We start from the raw sequence: 18,656 nt of genomic DNA, 5'->3' as shown, positions 1-18,656 counted from the left end.
GCGTTATTGGGATTTGACTTTTCTCCATACGTGCGTTTCGGCAGAGTTGCTGCTGAGCTGGGAGGACAGTCAAGCTGGGCAGGCACAGAGGTGGGACGGACCTCGACTCCTGGCCCTGTCACTTGCTGGCTGTGGGACCTTGGGCGCTCCATGTATTTCATCTCTGGGTTTCAGTATTTCTCACATTTAAAATGGGCATGACCCTTGCTGCTTCCCAAGCGCTTCCTGTGGGTTTCGGATGAGATGGTGAGTTAGCATGCTGTAAGCAGATGTCAGCTGAGAGTTCCTTTCTTTAAAAATTGGTTGAGGTGATTGAGACTGCTTTTAGAAGATACATGAATGCAGGCTTCAAGTAGAGGAAGATAAAAATGCTGCTCGTGTTTGTGTGTGTCTGAGGTACTTGCTTATTTATCAGGGTGCTGCTTCAGCATGCATGAGGCTCTTCAGATGGGCGGCTGGATGATTTGTCTTTTGTCTTGAACTTCAGGCTCCTGGAACCATATCTGCGAGAGCCCGCGTAATCTGACAGCTTGAAGGCTTTACTAAAGTCAAGTGTGCAAGAGAGCCTCGCTTTTAGCCAACCAGGGAAAGGAGGACTTAGCTCTCAAAGGAACGTGCCCACTTCTCAGGCTGCTAGAATGGAGAATAAAATCCGTCCTTTTAAATCCACATTCCCCTGCACCTAAACTTCTAAGGAAGTTCTTCCTAGGAGTTCTAGGAACTCCTAGCAGTGTGGGGCTCCGGAAGGGGTAGTATTTTGTTTATCCTGGTTTATGAGTTTCTCTCCTTTAACTTAAAAATTGTTTTTATTATAGAAAATTTCAAATACACAAAAGTCAAGAGAATAGTATATAATACCCTCATGTCCTTAGTACCTTAGTTTTAATAATTATCAGTTCGTGTCTAATATTGTTTCTTCTGTATTTCCACCCACTAATCCTTGCTCCCCTCCTCCTCTGGATTATCTAAAGAAATCCCAAACTTTATATTTTATTAAGAATATAATTTTGTTTGTTTTTATTTTTAAAGAACACCTTTACTGTAGTCTAATTGTCATAAATTGCACAAAGCTAGTGTGCCAGTTGATAAGTTCATACATCAGTGTGTATGTATATATACACACACACACACACAGATCAGAAAGTATATACACACACATATCTATGAAATCACAAGTCTAGATAGTGAACATATCCATCACCCAAAATTTCCTTGTGTGCCTTGGTAATCCCTTCATCCTGCCCCTCTCTGCCTCCTATACCCAGGCAATTATCTGCTTTCTGTCATCGTATATTAGTTTGTATTTTTTAGAGTTTTAGATGAATGGGATCATAAAGTACATACTCCTTTTCTTTCTTTCTCTTTTTTTTTTTGGTCCCGTTTCTTTCACTGTGGCATAGTCTTTTATCTCTTCTATCAGTATTATTGTGCTCTAATTAGATACCATGTAGGAAACTGCAAGACCCATTAGGAGGCCATTGTTGTGGTCCAGGTGAGAAATGGTGGTTGGGACCAAGGTGGTTACCATGGAGATGATAGCTGCCATCAATTAGAGATCTGCTTTGGAGATAGAGCTAATCAGATCAGTTGGGGGTGGGGGTTAGGGTGAGCTAGCAATCCAGAATTACTCCTGAGGAGTCTAGCATGAGCACAGGGGGAGAGTGTGGTGAAATGGAAGAGACTCAGTGAGGACAGGTATGTATGACCTTTTCTGATTCATTTCTTCACTGGATGTCCATTGCTTTTTCAAAGCTATCATTAGCATTGGTTGTTTTGAAGCAGGATTTAATCTACAGACAAAAACAGTATTTAAAGCACTTCAAGATATTTACAGGATTGCTGGGTCTTCTTAGGAATGATATTAAATACAGGCTAGCTGCCGTTGTCAAATTGAAAAAACATGAATTTCAGTTTTCTCCTCAGGTGTTTATAGTATCATTTGGACCAGGCAGGGGGAGAGAAAGTAGTGCAGAGGCAAATCACGTTTTCAAAAGCTAATTTTAAATACTTTTTGCGGTGAGGTTCAACCCACTTTTTCTGTGGCTCGCAGAATGTTTTGGTGTTGGTTTTACCATTGAAAATATTCACGTTCGGCTAAGCCTAATGCGGTGGTGACAACTTCTGCACGCAATGACTAGCTATGTGAATTTCACTGTAAAATAGGATCGTCTGTCTGCCTTCTACAGGGTTATTAACAGGTCAGCTATTTTATTAGAACTTGGACCCCCTTTGGGGGTTTGACCTTTGAAAAATTGGGTCAAGTGATCTCTCTGATTTTGGAATTTTAGAAATTGCATGCCACCTGGATTATTAAGTTTATGGGTACTTTTGGGAAACCTGAGCTTGTCATGAGCTAATACTATATAATAATAACAGCAGCAACCGCACATTTATCATTTATTACTTGCTAAGTACTTTTTATGCATTATCTTATTTAATCCCCACATCAATCCAATGAAATAGGTACTGTTATCATCTCTGTCATCTCCATTTTGCAGGGGAAGAACTGGGATGTAGAAGGGTTACCTTACTAGACCTAGACTAGTCTCACAGTCAAGGTCAGAGCTGTGACTTGGAGCCGGCCAGGTTGTCTGACTGCAGAGCTCATGCTCTTCACTGAGAGATAAAACTTGAGGTGAATCTTACAAGATAAAGAGAAGTTTAATGGATAGTGGGGACTAGCATATTATGCAAAAAGGATCTAGTGTCATTTCAGGGGACATGAGAACCTTATTGTCCTGGGGGGTGATGTGGCAAATAATGTCCATAGTGCTGATAAGACCAGAAGGAGGTAACGCCTTAAAAAATACCTGTTTGGGTTATCCAGACCAGTTTTTTCATTAATAATTTTATGAGGTCTTTAAAAAGTCTTCTCAAAATCTTGACTAAGTGCAAGAGTTCGCATTTCTCTTTTCTCAGTTCCAAAGAGCTTAGATGGGGAGCTTCTGAACTAGCTGATCTCAAAAGCATTTTCTGATTTCAAAAAATCTGGATTTTGCCAGCCAGGAGTAAATCCACTGCTCCCAACTTTTCTGCTCAGCTCTGATTCCCTTTAGTGTTAAAAGGAATAGGCTTGTTAGTTTTAAACTGAATAGTCTTTCCAAACCTGCCCACACTCTGACAATAGTTGAAAGGCTAACAGTCAGCTGGCATCTGAATACCATTGGAGTGGTACCTAACTCATTCGGTTCTTAAAAGGATGATGGTTGTAAAAAGGAAAGTCTGTGATAAGGTGGTTAAGCGTTTTTCGTTTTTCGGAGGCTGACTTTTATTTCCTGCTTTGAAAAAATGTATTGCGCTATTTAGTAGTAAGAATTGATTATAATGAGGAGATGGTGAATGCAAATAAAAGGTGCTTTTAGGCTTTAATAATCAGTGTTATCTCTGAGTGTCAGTGAAACGGAACTAATACATTCCAGAGCATTTTAACTTTTATTGTACTAAATGTTTCCTTTTTTTTTCCATTAAAAAAATGAATAGGGAGTTTGTGAATGTGGATTTCAAAATGTTCACAACTTCCATCCTTGTGTCCCAAGCCCTTCTTTCCTCCTCAGGCAACATTAATAGTTCTTTAATGACTCCCTTTTTAAAGGGAGTCTATGCATATATTAGTGCATATGAATATATGTTATTTTTTTAGGATTTTGTTATGGAAATGATAATAAGTAAGAGCAGAGAGAATGTACCCATAACTCAGCTTCAGCGTCTGTTAATGCTTGCCAGTCATGGTTCAATCAGATATAGAGCAACTAGTGTGTGTGCGTGCATGAGCAGATAATCTAAATGTCTACTTTTCACCTAAAAAGTAATAAACATGCAAATTAACAATAAAGTGTGACCCATACTAAGGAAAATGATTAGTTAAATAGAAAATGACTCTGAGTAGGCCCACATGTTGGATTTAACAAAGACTTCAAAGCAGCTATTATATTTAAAGAAGTAAAGGAAAATGTATTCAAAGAAATAGTAGGAAATATGATGTGTGTCAACAGAGAATCACAATAGACAAATGGAAATGATAAAAAAGAAAAGAGTCAAGTGAAATTTCTAGAAGTGAAAAATATAATAACTGAAATAAGATTTTCCTAGATTAGGGGCGCCTGGGTGGCACAGCGGTTAAGCGTCTGCCTTCGGCTCAGGGCGTGATCCCGGCGTTATGGGATCGAGCCCCACATCAGGCTCCTCCACTATGAGCCTGCTTCTTCCTCTCCCACTCCCCCTGCTTGTGTTCCCTCTCTCGCTGGCTGTCTCTACCTCTGTCGAATAAATAAATAAAAAATCATTAAAAAAAAAGATTTCCCTAGATTAACTCAATAGATTAGAAATAGAAGAAGGAATCAGTGAACTTGAACATAAATCAAGAGAAATTTTCCAAGCCAAAGAACAGAGATGGGGGAGAAAGACTGGAGACAAGTCAATAGAGCACTGTATTCCAACATAGTTCTAACACATGTATAATAGGAGTGCCAAATGGAGATGAGGGAGAAAAGGGGACAAAACTTTTTTTTTTTTTTTTTTAAAGCAGACTCCAGGCCCAATGTGGAGCCCAGTGCAGGGCTTGAACTCACTACCCTGAGATTAAGACTTGAGCTCAGATCAAGAGTCAGATGCTTAACTGATTGAGTCACCCAGGTGCCCCAAGGGACAAAACATTATTGCAGAAATTATTTAAATACCAAATCTGATGAAAATTATCTGCAGAGATCCAAAAAGTTCAAGTAACTTCAAATAGGATAAACAAAAAGAAGAATACACTTAGGCAATTCATAGACACACTATTGAGAGAGAAAAACACCTTATCACACATGGGTATCAATAATATGATTAATGGCTGATCTCATCAGAAACAATGGAAGCCAGAAAATGGTAGAATGATATATCCAAAGTGCTGAAAAAAGCTATCAACTAAGAATTCTGTGTCCAACAAAACTATCCTTTAAAAATGAAGATGAAGGTTTTTCTTCTGGTTCTGGAAGAGTAGAGTAGACATACATTTCCCTGTTCCTCCCACTGAATACAATTTAAACTCTGGATAGTACATACAAAAGAAATATAAGAAAGGTGAAAAGAAGGAAAAGTAGCTGCAGACCGTGGGGCCTTAGGAATTAAATGATGGTGAGTTACATGGATTTTCTTTTTGACCCATATATCCCAGACTTGGAGCTGAAGAAGCTACCAGCCCACAAATGCCAACAGATATAGACAAAGTCCCAAGAAAAGCCTGTTCTCTTCAACTAATGGAGCAAACAGGAAAGGGGTAGTCTAGCTATACAGAAAACTTTTAGTCAGTAATCACTCTGCTTCATCCAAACAGAAAAAACTGTGTCCTCATCCAAGCCTGCAAAGACCAAGTGGGGAGCCTAGATTTACACCCTCATGAGGCTGTGTTTGAGGTGCCATAATATTCCTGCCAGGGTGGTATCAGAGAAGGTAAAGTAGGGAGCCAGGCCTTTCATCATTGCCAAGCAGTAATGACAGCACCCTCACTGGGATGTCGCGGAGACGGTGTGGGGAGCCAGAGCTCTCACCTCCATGAAGCAGCAAGTAACAAGAGTCCCCCCGGACGTGTCAGTGGAAGCTGAGTGGGGAACCTGGATTTCTGCTTTCACCTGGTGGTAAGAAGATGGCAGCCTCCTTTCCCCTGCCTGTGAGGGTCACAGAAAGCCAGCTGAAACAGGATGGTTAAATGAGATCCAGAGTCTTGTAACATAATAAAAATGTATTCAGGTGTCAATTGAATAATCACTTATCATACCAAGAACCAGGAAGTTACCAAACAAAATGAAAGGACCAATAGATGCTAACACTGAGATGACAGAGATGTCAGAATTATCCACCCAGGATTTTAATGCAGCCATGATAAAGATTCTCCAGCGAGTAATTATGAACATGTTTGAAACAAATGAAAAAAAAATGGAAAGTTTCAGAAAAGAAATAGAAGATGTAAGTGAGAACCAAATGAAAATTTTAGAACTGAAAAACAGAATAACCAATATAAAAGTTTTGCGAATGGACTCAAAACCAGAATGGAAGGAACAGAACAACAACAACAAATTAGTGAACTGGAAACTAGAACAAAAGAAATGATCCCATCTTAACAATAGAGGAAAAAATAGAAAATGAACGAATGAATGAATTTAGCCTCAGGGATGCATGTGACCATAACAAAAGATCTAACATTTGTGTTCTGAGAGCCCTGGAGGAGGAGAGAAAGAGGGAGGGGCTGAAGGGATACTCAAAGGAGTAATGGCTGACCACCTCCCAGATTTGGAGAAAGACTTAAACCTATAGCTTCAAGAGGTTAAGTGACCCCCAAGCAAGACTGTCCCTTTGAAATCCATACCAAGACATCATAAGTAAACTTCTGAAAATAAAAGACAAAAATCTTAAAAGAGGGCAGAGAAAAGAACACCTTAGCTATAGAGAAAAAACCAATATGAATGACAGTGGATTTCTCATCAGAAACCCTAATAAAGGCCAGAGGAAATGGCATAATATTTTTTAAGTGTTCTGTCTCAATTTTTAAAAATTTTGTTTGATGATATAGCTGAAATTATAACGTTGTCTCATGTGTATCTAAATGTATTTAGAGGAAGTATTTCCTACAATTACATAATAAACAGGGGAGTCTAAAGGGATGGAAAAGAAGATAAGTTTTCTGTACTTCACTGGAACTGGTAAAATAACACCAGTAGACTCCAATGTTATATCATCACAGTATATATATATGTTTATATATTCTATATATTTTATATACAGAATATAGATATAAATGATAAGATATAAACTGTGATCTATATATAAAACCAAAATATATATAAAACTGTGGTAATATACATGTGTATGTATATACATAAATATATATAAATGTACACTCCAAACTATAAATAAATAAAATGAATTTCATAACAAAAATGTTTGTGTAATCTACAGGAAGTCAGAAAAAAGCAAATAGAAACAAAATCATAGAGAATAGACAGAAAACAACAAAAAAATGGCAGACTTAAGTCCCAACATATTAATAATTTCTTTAAAAGCACATGCTCAAAGTATATCAATTAAAAGACAGATTGGCCATGTGTATTAAAAATAAAACCTAACTATATACTGTCTACAAAAAACTTATTTCAGATATAATGATGTAAGTGGTGGATTGAAAACAAAATGATGGGGAAAGAGATATTATACAAACATTAATCAAAAGAAAGCAGGCATGGCTATATTAATATCATATAAAGTAGACTTCAAAGCAAAGCAATTTGCCAGACTCAGGGAAGGACATTCTGTAATGATAAAATGGTTAATCCAACAAAAGGACATGTTAATACTAAATATGCATGCACCAATGAATACAGCTGAGGCATATGAAGCAAAAACTAATTTAACAAAGAATTCAAAGGAGAAATAGACCAATCCACATCGTATTTGGAAACTTTCACACCCCTTTATCAACAGGTGACAGTACAATTACATGGACAATCAGCAAGCATATAAGAGAACTCAGTGATACCACCAATGAACAGGACCTAATTGACAACAGCAGAATATCCCTTCAAGAACTCATGGAACATATCCCAAAGAAGACCACATCCTGTGCCATCAAATAAACCTCAGTACGTTTTTAAAAGTTGTAGTTGTATATAGAGTATGTTCTTCAACCACAATGGAGTCAAACTAGAAATCAATAACAGAAATAAAATAGGAAAATCTCCTGAACACTTGGAAACTAACAACACACTTCTAAATAATGCCTGGGTCACAGGGCAAGCCCCAAGGTCAATCAAACAGTGCATCAAACTGAATGAGACTGAAAACATGGATGAGTGTGTTACCAGTGAGGAGTGGCCCACGTGGTGGCCTCCTGTGCCCCAGGGCCAGACGCTCCTTTCAGGTAACCAGCTCCCTACTGGGACACAGTGTAAGAAAAGCTGAGTAGGAGGAGGAGGTTAAGATGGCGGAGGAGTAGGGGACCCCTTTTTCAGCCGGTCCCCTGAGTTGAGCTGGATAGGTACCAGACCAGCAGGAATATCCACGGAATCAGCCTGAGACGCAGGAAGATACATCTGGATCTCTACAAATGAACATCTCCAGCGCTGAGTATCGAGGTACGAAGCGGGGAGCCGTGAAACCGCGCACAGATATCGGAAGCTAAACAGAAGGGGGAGGGAGCCGCCGTGTCAGGGCGCCGGGAAGCGGTAGCCACCTGCAAGGGGGAGCGGACAGACCGCGGACCCGCACGCTTGAGACAGCAGGCTGAGAAGGGAGCTCCGGGAGCGCACGCGGGACGGCTGGCGGTTGGCGGGCCACCTGCACGGGGGAGCAGGCGGACTCGCGGACGGCACCCGCGAGACAACAGACTTAGAACGCGAGCTCCAGGAGCGCGCGCGCAGGGCGGCTGGCGGGCCACCTGCACCGGGGAGCGGGCGGACCGCGGACCCGCACTCTGGAAACGGCAGACTGAGTCCGTGAGCCGGGAGCGTGCACCACCAAGCATCTCACGGAGCTCCGGAGCTCCGGTGTGCTCACTGGATCGAGGCTGAGACCGGGAGCTCCGGGAGCGTCCGCGGGGCGGCTGGCGGCTGGAGGGCCACCTGCACGGGGGAGCAGGCGGACTCGCGGTCAGCACCCGTGAGACACCAGACTGAGACGGGGAGCTCCGGGAGCCCGCGCGGGGCGGCTGGCGGCGGGCGGGGTTGGAAACACAAAGGACAGAGACGTGCCGGCCCTGGAAGTGAGGGCTGGGACGCCGGGTGTGGGGCGCACAGCCCGGGATGCTGCAGGGTTGAGCAGCACCAACAGAAACAGAGTTAAAGTGGCCAGAACATCAGTGGAGAACGATCCGCGATCCCTCTGTTCTGAGACAGAGGCTGAATTTCAGCCGCTGCTGCTCTCTCAGAAGAGGCATAGCAAACCGCCAGGGAAAGCCGCCAGAGAACAAAAGCCCGGAAATACCGGCTCACAGGGTGCCCATCCCCATCCCCCCTCGCAAGGGACACAGAGACTCTACCCAAACAGGGTTTTCTGAGTACCGGCAGGCAGGCCCCTCCCCCAGAAGGCAGGCTGAAAAATCAAGAAGCCCACAACCCGGAGCGCCTGAGTGGCGCAGTCACCAAGCACCTGTCTTCGGATTAGGGTGTGTTTACAACGTTCCGGAAAGGAGTCCCTCATCGGGCTTCTCCACCGGGAACCTGCTTCTTCCTCTCCCACTCCTCTGCTTGGGTTCCCTTTCTTGCTGACTGTCTCTCTCTCTCTCAAATAAATAAATAAACTCTTTAAGGAAGAAGCCCACATCCCTAAGATCTCTATAAAACAAGGGCGCACGGCCTGGGTCCCAGTCAACACTTGGGCTCTGGACAACCCTGCAATCTCTCTTCATCAGAATGACGAGAAGGAGAAGTCCCCCCCAGCAAAGAAAAGATAATGAGTCTGTGGCCTCTGCCACAGAATTGGCCTCGGCCACAGAATTAATACATATGGATGTATCCCAATTATCAGAAATGGAATTCAGAGCAACAATGGTCAAGATGATGAGTAAACTTGAAAAAAGCATCAGAGAAAGCGTTGCTGAGAATATAGAATCCCTAAGGGCAGAAATGAGAGCGAATCTGACAGAAATTAAAAATTCTATGGGCCAAATACAGTCAAAACTAGAGGCTCTGACGGCCAGGGTCACCGAGGCAGAGGAACGCGTTAGCGAATTGGAGGATGGGTTAGTAGAAGAAAAAACGAAAATAGAAGCTGGTCTTAAAAAAATCCACGCCCACGAATGTAGATTACGGGAGATTACTGACTCTATGAAACGATCCAATGTCAGAATCATCGGCATCCCTGAAGGGGTGGAGAAAAACAGAGGTCTAGAAGAGATATTTGAACAAATTGTAGCTGAAAACTTCCCTAATCTAGCAAGGGAAACAAGCATTCGTGTCCAAGAGGCAGAGAGGACCCCATCCAAGCTCAACCAGGACAAACCTACGCCACGGCATGTCATAGTGCAATTCGCAAATATTAGATCCAAGGATACAGTATTGAAAGCGGCCAGGGCAAAGAAATTTCTCACGTACCAAGGCAAAGGTATCAGGATTACGTCAGACCTGTCTACAGAGACCTGGAATGAGAGAAAGGCTTGGGGGGGCATTTTTAAAGCTCTTTCAGAGAAAAACATGCAGCCAAGGATCCTTTATCCAGCAAAGCTGTCATTCAGAATTGATGGAGAAATAAAGACGTTCCAAAATCGCCAATCATTAACCAATTTCGTAACCACGAAACCAGCCCTACAGGAGATATTAAGGGGGGCTCTATAAAGGTAAAAAGGCCCCAAGAGTGATACAGAGCAGCAAGTCACAACCGATACAAAGACTTTAAAGAGAAATGGCATCATTAAAATCATATCTGTCAATAATCTCTATCAATCTAAATGGCTTAAACTCTCCCATAAAACGCCACAGGGTTGCAGATTGGATAAAAAGACATGACCCATCCATTTGCTGTCTACAAGAGACTCATTTTGAACCCAAAGATGCATTCAGACTTAGAGTAAGGGGATGGAGTACCATCTTCCACGCAAATGGACCTCAAAAGAAAGCTGGAGTAGCAATTCTCATATCAGATAGACTGGATTTTAAACTAGAGGCCATAGAGAGAGATACAGAAGGGCACTATATTATTCTTAAAGGAAGTATTCAACAAGTGGATATGACAATTATTAATATATATGCCCCCAACAGGGGAGCAGCAAGATACACAAGCCAACTCTTAACCAAAATAAAGAGACATATAGATAAGAACACAGTAATAGTAGGGGACCTCAACACCCCACTATCAGAAATAGACAGAACACCCTGGCAAAAACTAAGCAAAGAATCAAAGGCTTTGAATGCCATACTCGACGAGTTGGACCTCATAGATATATATAGAACACTACACCCCAGAACCAAAGAATACTCATTCTATTCAAATGCCCATGGAACATTCTCAAGAATAGATCATGCTCTGGGACACAAAACAGGTCTCAGCCAATACCAAAAGATTGAAATTATCCCCTGCATATTCTCAGACCACAACGCTCTGAAATTGGAACTCAACCACAAGGAAAAACCTGGAAGAAACTCAAACACTTGGAGGCTAAGAACCATCCTGCTCAAGAATGACTCGATAAACCAGGAAATCAAAAAACAAATTAAACAATTTATGGAGACCAACGAGAATGAATACACAACGGTCCAAAACCTATGGGATACTGCAAAGGCAGTCCTAAGGGGGAAATACATAGCCATCCAAGCCTCACTCAAAAGAATAGAAAAATCTAAAATGCAGTTTCTATATTCTCACCTCAAGAAACTGGAACAGCAACAGAGGGACAGGCCTAACCCACTGACAAGGAAGGAGTTGACCAAGATTAGAGCAGAAATCAATGAATTAGAGACCAGAACCACAGTAGAGCAGATCAACAGGACTAGAAGCTGGTTCTTTGAGAGAATCCATAAAATTGATAGACCACTGGCAAAACTTGTCCAAAAACAAAGAGAAAGGACTGAGATTATTAAAATTATGACTGAAAAGGGAGAGGTCACGACCAGCACCATTGAAATTGCAAGGATTATTAGAAACTTTTATCAACAGCTATATGCCAAAAAACTAAACAATCTGGAAGAGATGGAGGCCTTCCTGGAAACCTATAAACTACCAAGACTGAAACAGGAAGAAATAGATTTCTTAAATAGGCCAATTAACTATGAAGAAATTGAGTCAGTGATAAACAACCTTCCAAATAATAAAACTCCAGGCCCAGACGGTTTTCCTGGGGAATTCTACCAAACATTCAAAGAAGAAATAATACCTATTCTCCTAAAGCTATTTCAAAAAATAGAAACAGAAGGAAAGCTACCAAACTCATTCTATGAGGCTAATATTACCTTGATCCCCAAACCAGGCAAAGACCCCCTCAAAAAGGAGAATTACAGACCGATTTCTCTAATGAATATGGATGCCAAAATCCTCAACAAGATCCTTGCTAATAGAATCCAACAGTACATTAAAAGGATTATCCATCATGACCAAGTGGGATTCATACCTGGGATGCAAGCATGGTTCAACACTCGCAAATCAATCAATGTGATACATCATATCAACAAGAAAAGACTCAAGAACCATATGATCCTCTCAATTGATGCAGAAAAAGCATTTGACAAAATACAGCATCCTTTCCTGATTAAAACCCTTCAGAGTGTAGGAATAGAGGGTACATTTCTCAATCTCATAAAAGCCATCTATGAAAAGCCTACTGCAAGCATTATTCTCAATGGGGAAAAGCTGGAAGCCTTTCCCTTAAGATCAGGAACACGACAAGGATGCCCACTCTCGCCACTATTATTCAACATAGTACTAGAAGTCCTTGCAACAGCAATCAGAAGACAAAAAGGGATCAAAGGTATCCAAATCGGCAAAGAAGAAGTCAAACTGTCTCTCTTTGCAGATGACATGATACTCTATATGGAAAACCCAAAGGAATCCACTCCCAAACTATTAGAAGTTATAGAACAATTCAGTAAGGTGGCAGGATACAAAATCAATGCCCAGAAATCAGTTGCATTTCTATACACGAATAACGAGACTGAAGAAAGAGAAATTAGGGAATCCATCCCATTTACAATAACACCAAAAACCATGCGTTACCTTGGAATTAACTTAACCAGAGACGTAAAGGACCTATATGCTAGAAACTATAGATCACTTTTGAAAGATATTGAGGAAGACATAAAAAGATGGAAAAATATTCCATGCTCATGGATTGGAAGAATTAACATAGTTAAAATGTCCATACTACCCAGAGCAATCTACACTTTCAATGCTATCCCGATCAAAATACCGAGGACATTTTTCAAAGAACTGGAACAAATAGTCCTTAAATTTGTATGGAACCAGAAAAGGCCCCGAATCTCCAAGGAACTGTTGAAAAGGAAAAACAAAGCTGGGGGCATCACAATGCCGGATTTCGAGCTGTACTACAAAGCTGTGATCACAAAGACAGCATGGTACTGGCACAAAAACAGACACATCGACCAATGGAACAGAATAGAGAACCCAGAAATGGACCCTCGGCTCTTTGGGCAACTAATCTTTGATAAAGCAGGAAAAAACATCCGGTGGAAAAAAGACAGTCTCTTCAATAAATGGTGCTGGGAAAATTGGACAGCTACATGCAAAAGAATGAAACTTGACCACTCTCTCACACCATACACAAAAATAAACTCCAAATGGATGAAAGACCTCAATGTGAGACAGGAATCCATCAAAATTCTAGAGGAGAACATAGGCAACAACTTCTATGACATCGGCCAGAGCAACCTTTTTCACGACACATCTCCAAAGGCAAGAGAAATAAAAGATAAAATGAACTTATGGGACTTTATCAGGATAAAGAGCTTCTGCACAGCCAAGGAAACAGTCAAAAAAACTAAGAGACAGCCCACGGAATGGGAGAATATATTTGCAAAGGACACCACAGATAAAGGACTGGTATCCAAGATCTACAAAGAACTTCTCAAACTCAATACACGAGAAACAAATAAACAAATCATAAAATGGGCAGAAGATATGAACAGACACTTTTCCAATGAAGACATACAAATGGCTAACAGACACATGAAAAAATGTTCAAAATCATTAGCCATCAGGGAAATTCAAATCAAAACCACACTGAGATACCACCTTACGCCAGTTAGAATGGCAAAGATAGACAAGGCAAGAAACAACAATTGTTGGAGAGGATGTGGAGAAAGGGGATCCCTCCTACATTGTTGGTGGGAATGCAAGTTGGTACAGCCACTCTGGAAAACAGTGTGGAGGTCCCTTAAAAAGTTAAAAATTGAACTACCCTATGACCCAGCCATTGCACTACTGGGTGTTTACCCCAAAGATACAGACGTAGTAAAGAGAAGGGCCATATGCACCCCAATGTTCATAGCTGCATTGTCCACAATAGCCAAATCATGGAAGGAGCCGAGATGCCCTTCAACAGATGACTGGATTAAGAAGCTGTGGTCCATATATACAATGGAATATTACTCAGCTATCAGAAAGAACGAATTCTCAACATTTGCTGCAACATGGACGGCACTGGAGGAGATAATGCTAAGTGAAATAAGTCAAGCAGAGAAAGACAATTATCATATGATTTCTCTCATCTATGGAACATAAGAACTAGGAGGATCGGTAGGGGAAGAAAGGGATAAAGAAAAGGGGGGTAATCAGAGGGGGGAATGAAACATGAGAGACTATGGACTGTGAGAGGCAAACTGAGGACTTCAGAGGGGAGGGGGTGGGGGAAGGGGATAGCCTGGTGATGGGTAGTAGGGAGGGCACGTATTGCATGGTGCACTGGGTGTTATACGCAACTAATGAAGCATCAAACTTTACATCGGAATCTGGGGATGTACTGTATGGTGATTAACACAATATAATAAAATAAAATTAAAAAAAAAAAAGAAAAGCTGAGTAAATGCTTGATTCCATGTTATCTTCTAAGCAAAAATGATAGTGCAGTGTACTTCGACAGAAGTGCCTTGTATTTTCTTTAATGTACCGCATTCTTTTTTAATAGCTGCATAGTATTTCACACTGTGGAGTGTATCAAACAACATGTTTAACAGTAGTGCTTTTTGACTCTTTCCTGATTGATGAAAATTTGTCAGATTCTCTGCCCCTTCGGGGCTTTCCTTGTTGCTTTCCTTGTCATTGTGTTGGGTATGCAAAGGAGGGAAAGGGTGGTGTCTCTCTTGACTACACAAAATGTCATTGTTAATGCTCCTATAACATACATCCTGGCAGCTTTGAGCAGGCTGGCCACCCTCCTTCCTGCAGGCTTATTTCTCATTCAACAAGCCAGTCTTACTGATGAGGGTTCTGTGGTATCTTGTGTGGGTTTTTCATTGTTGGCGACTTTTACGGCCTCCCAGGAATTTTCAATGAGGGTCTATTTCCCTGCACTAACACTCAGAGCATTGCTTCCTCATCTCTTTTCCTGAGAACTTTAGCTGCATCTTGGCCTTTTGAGATTATTGGTGCAGACATTTAGAACCTTGCATGTGTTTGTTTGTTTTTGCAGTTCCTTGCAATCATCCAAGCATTAGAGATGTTAATATTTTGGTATCTGGGGGTAGAGCAGCTATGGGTAGTAGTCCCTTTGGAGATAACATTCATGTCTGTTTCTGGGTGGAGTCCCTGTGTTCAGTGTGGTTTTTTACTTAGATTCTTTTTTTTTTTTTTAAGATTTTTTATTTTTTTTTCTTTGAGAGAGAGAGATCACGAGCAATGGGGAAGGGTAGAGGGAGAAGCAGACTCCCTGCTGAGCAGGGAGCCCGGATGCGGGACTCGATATCAGGATCCCGGCATCATGACCCGAGCTGAAGGCAGACGCTTAACCAACTGAGCCACCCAGGTGCCCTTCACTTAGATTCTTAATATAGGTGGTAGAGGTGGTGAAACACTGCGGCCTCTGTTCTTGTGAGGAGTAATAGGCAGAAAGATGAGACATTCAGACACTAGTGTTGGTAGCTTCCTAAGTGGTTTTAACCTGTGCTCGCGGAAATGAGGACATTTCCCCTTTGTATTGGTATCCTAGGGCTGCCGCAACAAATCACCGCAGACTTGGTGGTTGAAACAACAGACATTTATTCTCACAAGTCTGGAGTCTAGAAGGCTGAAGTCAAGGTTCTGGCAGGGCTGTCCTCCCACTGGTGTCTCTAGGGGAGAACCTTCCTTGCTTTTTCCTTGCTTCTGGCAGGTGCTGGGAATCGTCAGTGTATAGCTGCGTCACGCCAGTCTCTGCCTCCATCTTCACATGGCCTCTGGGTGCCTCTCTGTGTCCTCTCCTCCTGTCACAAGGACACCAGTCATTGCATTTAGGGCTCATCATAATACTGTACGACCTCATCTTAACAAATTACGAAAATTACACATCTGCAAAGTCCCTGTTTCTAAGTAAGTTCACATTCTGAGGCTCTAAGTGAATGTCAGTTTTGGGGGGACGCTATTCAAACTGCTACACCCTCCTAGTAATTTTTCTGTGTTTTAGGTTTGTTTTGGTTTGGTTTGGTTGGTTTGTTTTGCAAAGCGGTAAGCATTTCAAACAGTTAGACCTAGTCCTACATCGTGGTGTTTTCTGACAAAAATAGTTTTATTTATAAGAATCATCTGAGCAGTCACCTAAACTGAGGGCGATATTAATTGCTGTGGTTGTGTCAGTACAGGGCGACTCTCATTAGTGCTTGTGTCCCTTTGATGAGTGTCATTTTTATTGACTGCAGGCTTAGTTCCTCAGAGACAGTAAAGAAAGGGAACGATTTTGTTCTCAGTCGTTCTTATTGGCAGATCAGCTCCTTCTTGTTCTCAGGTGCAGCCTGACAAAAGGATTTACTCTTGCATGATTCCAGATACTTCTGGAATCAGAAGTATTTTGTCAGAATTTAAGTCAGAATTTAAGCTGTCATTAGGTGCATTGTAACAGCACTCGGAGAGCCACCCGAAGGAAGCAGCGCGCGGCGAAAGCGCCCCAGCAAGAAATTTCGTGTGGGAGACAGTGGCCGTTATGTGGGGTAGCTCCACAGATAGCAATGTGTTCCTTTCAGCCTCAGACTTCTCTGGAATAATAAACACACCCACCAGGTTCTGAGGCAATGTCTGTCAGGTTCCAGACACGCCTGGCAAGGAGGCTGCGCGGGCAGTCGTCATTTTTGCAGTTCGTTTTTCTCATTTGTACTTTGCCCATTTCTAACCGCTAAAAGTTTATTAGCGTTGCATGAAGCATTTAAGGCCATGGAAATACAGGGGCCCTGCCATGGAATAAGAATAGCCAGTGGCGTGCTCTGTGACCCTTTCTAAGTACCTGGAAGTGCTTAGAAAACATGAACTTCTGCCCACATAGTTGACATTTGCAGGTCAGTATGTTAGCCAGGCTTGGAGAAAACATGGTTCTTTTAACTTCTGCCACTATGTCCGAGCCCTTGACTCTAGGTAATTGACAAGAAAAGGAAAACTAAGATAGGCGGCATTGTTCGACCTTGTCTCGTTTTCACTAGACAAAAAGCAGGCAGCTGCATGATTAATTGACTTTTTGCCTAACAAAGGAAAAGCAAAGAAAAAAAAATCCTTGTAAGCCCCTAAGCTTTGCATATGTGGTTCTTGTTGTAGGAGGTTATTGGTACTTCTCAGATGTTCTTTGCATGACTCATCTGATGTTGAGGCCATTATGCTGGCAACTAAAGTTTTAGGATGTTCATTTCCAGTGCCCTTTTATCCAAAGCCCTCCCTAGGACAAACAGTCTTACCTCTTGGCTGACTGTTTCAGGCTTTAGTTTTCATTACGATAGTAGTCACAGTTGCTTCTTGCCCCCTTGTAGGCATTGCCCAATTTCCCACATTCCTGGACTCCAAACAGGGAGCATAATGGACTGGAGCCAGGGTGCCTGGGTGTGAATCCTTATTCTGCCACCTGCTTATCTTACCTCAGAAGTTGGTATGGACAGGGGCTCCTGGCTGGCTCAGTGGGTGGAGCATGTGACTCTTGATCTTGGGGTTGGGAGTTCAGGCCCCATGCTGGACGTAGAGATTACTTTAAAATAAAGTCCTAAAAAAAAAAAAGAAGAAGAAGTTCTGGAGATTACATGGATTAATATTTGCATCATGCTTGGTTCATAGCAGCACTGTATAAATTGTTTTGAAAAAGATAAACTGTGTTCTGTATCTTGATTGTGGTAGTGGTTACATGCCTATACATTTGTCAAAACTCATCAGACGTGCATTTAAAAAGTAAAAAGGTTAAAGTTTACTGTATGTAAGTTATACCTCAATAAATCTGACCTATTTTTTTTTAAAGATAAGAAGCGAAGTCCTTCAGTCAGCAAAGGGTTTTATAGGTGTTGCACAGTAGGATTACAAAAACATAATTCAAAAGGCTAGCTAGTCCACTTAAACAAGCCGGTTTTTAGGCAGGATAAATTTGCATATCAGCATGAGAAGGTGATATAAGAGATGCTGCCAAGCAGCTTATTAGTCGTCTAGGTGAGAAATGCTATTACAGGGGTTAAAAGGGGGATTGCTTGCTGTAGTCACAAAGATTTCACCAAAGTGGGAACCTGAGCTGGACCTTAGAGGGTGGACAGGATTTGGAGAGGTGGGCGTTTGGAAGGGTGCATGGGTGCAGATTCAGGGCCCAGGGGCAGGAAAGCATGTGGAGAGTTGAGGCAGCCATGAAAGAGCTGGTTGTGCTAAAATTAACTCTCTGCCAGTCTATGAGGAACATCTGTGCTTTCTGGACTAACGAGTTCTCTTCATCCACAGAAAGGTCCCCCTTCTGGAAAAGACCGGGTGAAGAAAGGTGGATCCTACATGTGCCATAAGGTAAGTCATCATTAAACTGCATTGGTGTACTAACAACAGATTAGTAGATCCACTGTAAACATTAGCCCTAAAATGTCCCATCCAGGGGCGCATGGGTGGCACAGCGGTTAAGCGTCTGCCTTCACGCTCAGGGCGTGATCCCGGCGTTATGGGATCGAGCCCCACATCAGGCTCCTCTGCTATGAGCCTGCTTCTTCCTCTCACACTCTCCCTGCTTGTGTTCCCTCTCTCGCTGGCTGTCTCTATCTCTGTTGAATAAA

The 18,656-nt window shown here is 42.0% G+C and overlaps 1 protein-coding gene across 2 annotated transcripts in view; it reads left to right on the top strand.

Moving 5' to 3' along the window:
* Positions 1–18,656, top strand: part of SUMF1 (sulfatase modifying factor 1) — a 112,422-nt gene that overhangs the window by 81,457 nt on the left and 12,309 nt on the right. For both annotated transcript variants that reach the window (XM_034658670.1, XM_034658669.1), the window contains one exon: positions 18,337–18,396. In XM_034658670.1, the coding sequence (XP_034514561.1) occupies positions 18,337–18,396 (60 nt within the window). The remainder of the gene's footprint in view (positions 1–18,336; positions 18,397–18,656) is intronic.

This window comes from Ailuropoda melanoleuca, chromosome 4 (assembly GCF_002007445.2).
Source record: "Ailuropoda melanoleuca isolate Jingjing chromosome 4, ASM200744v2, whole genome shotgun sequence".
NCBI lineage: Eukaryota > Metazoa > Chordata > Mammalia > Carnivora > Ursidae > Ailuropoda > Ailuropoda melanoleuca.
The sequence above is the reverse complement of the archived record's forward strand: the minus strand, read 5'-3'. Positions and strand labels throughout refer to the sequence as shown.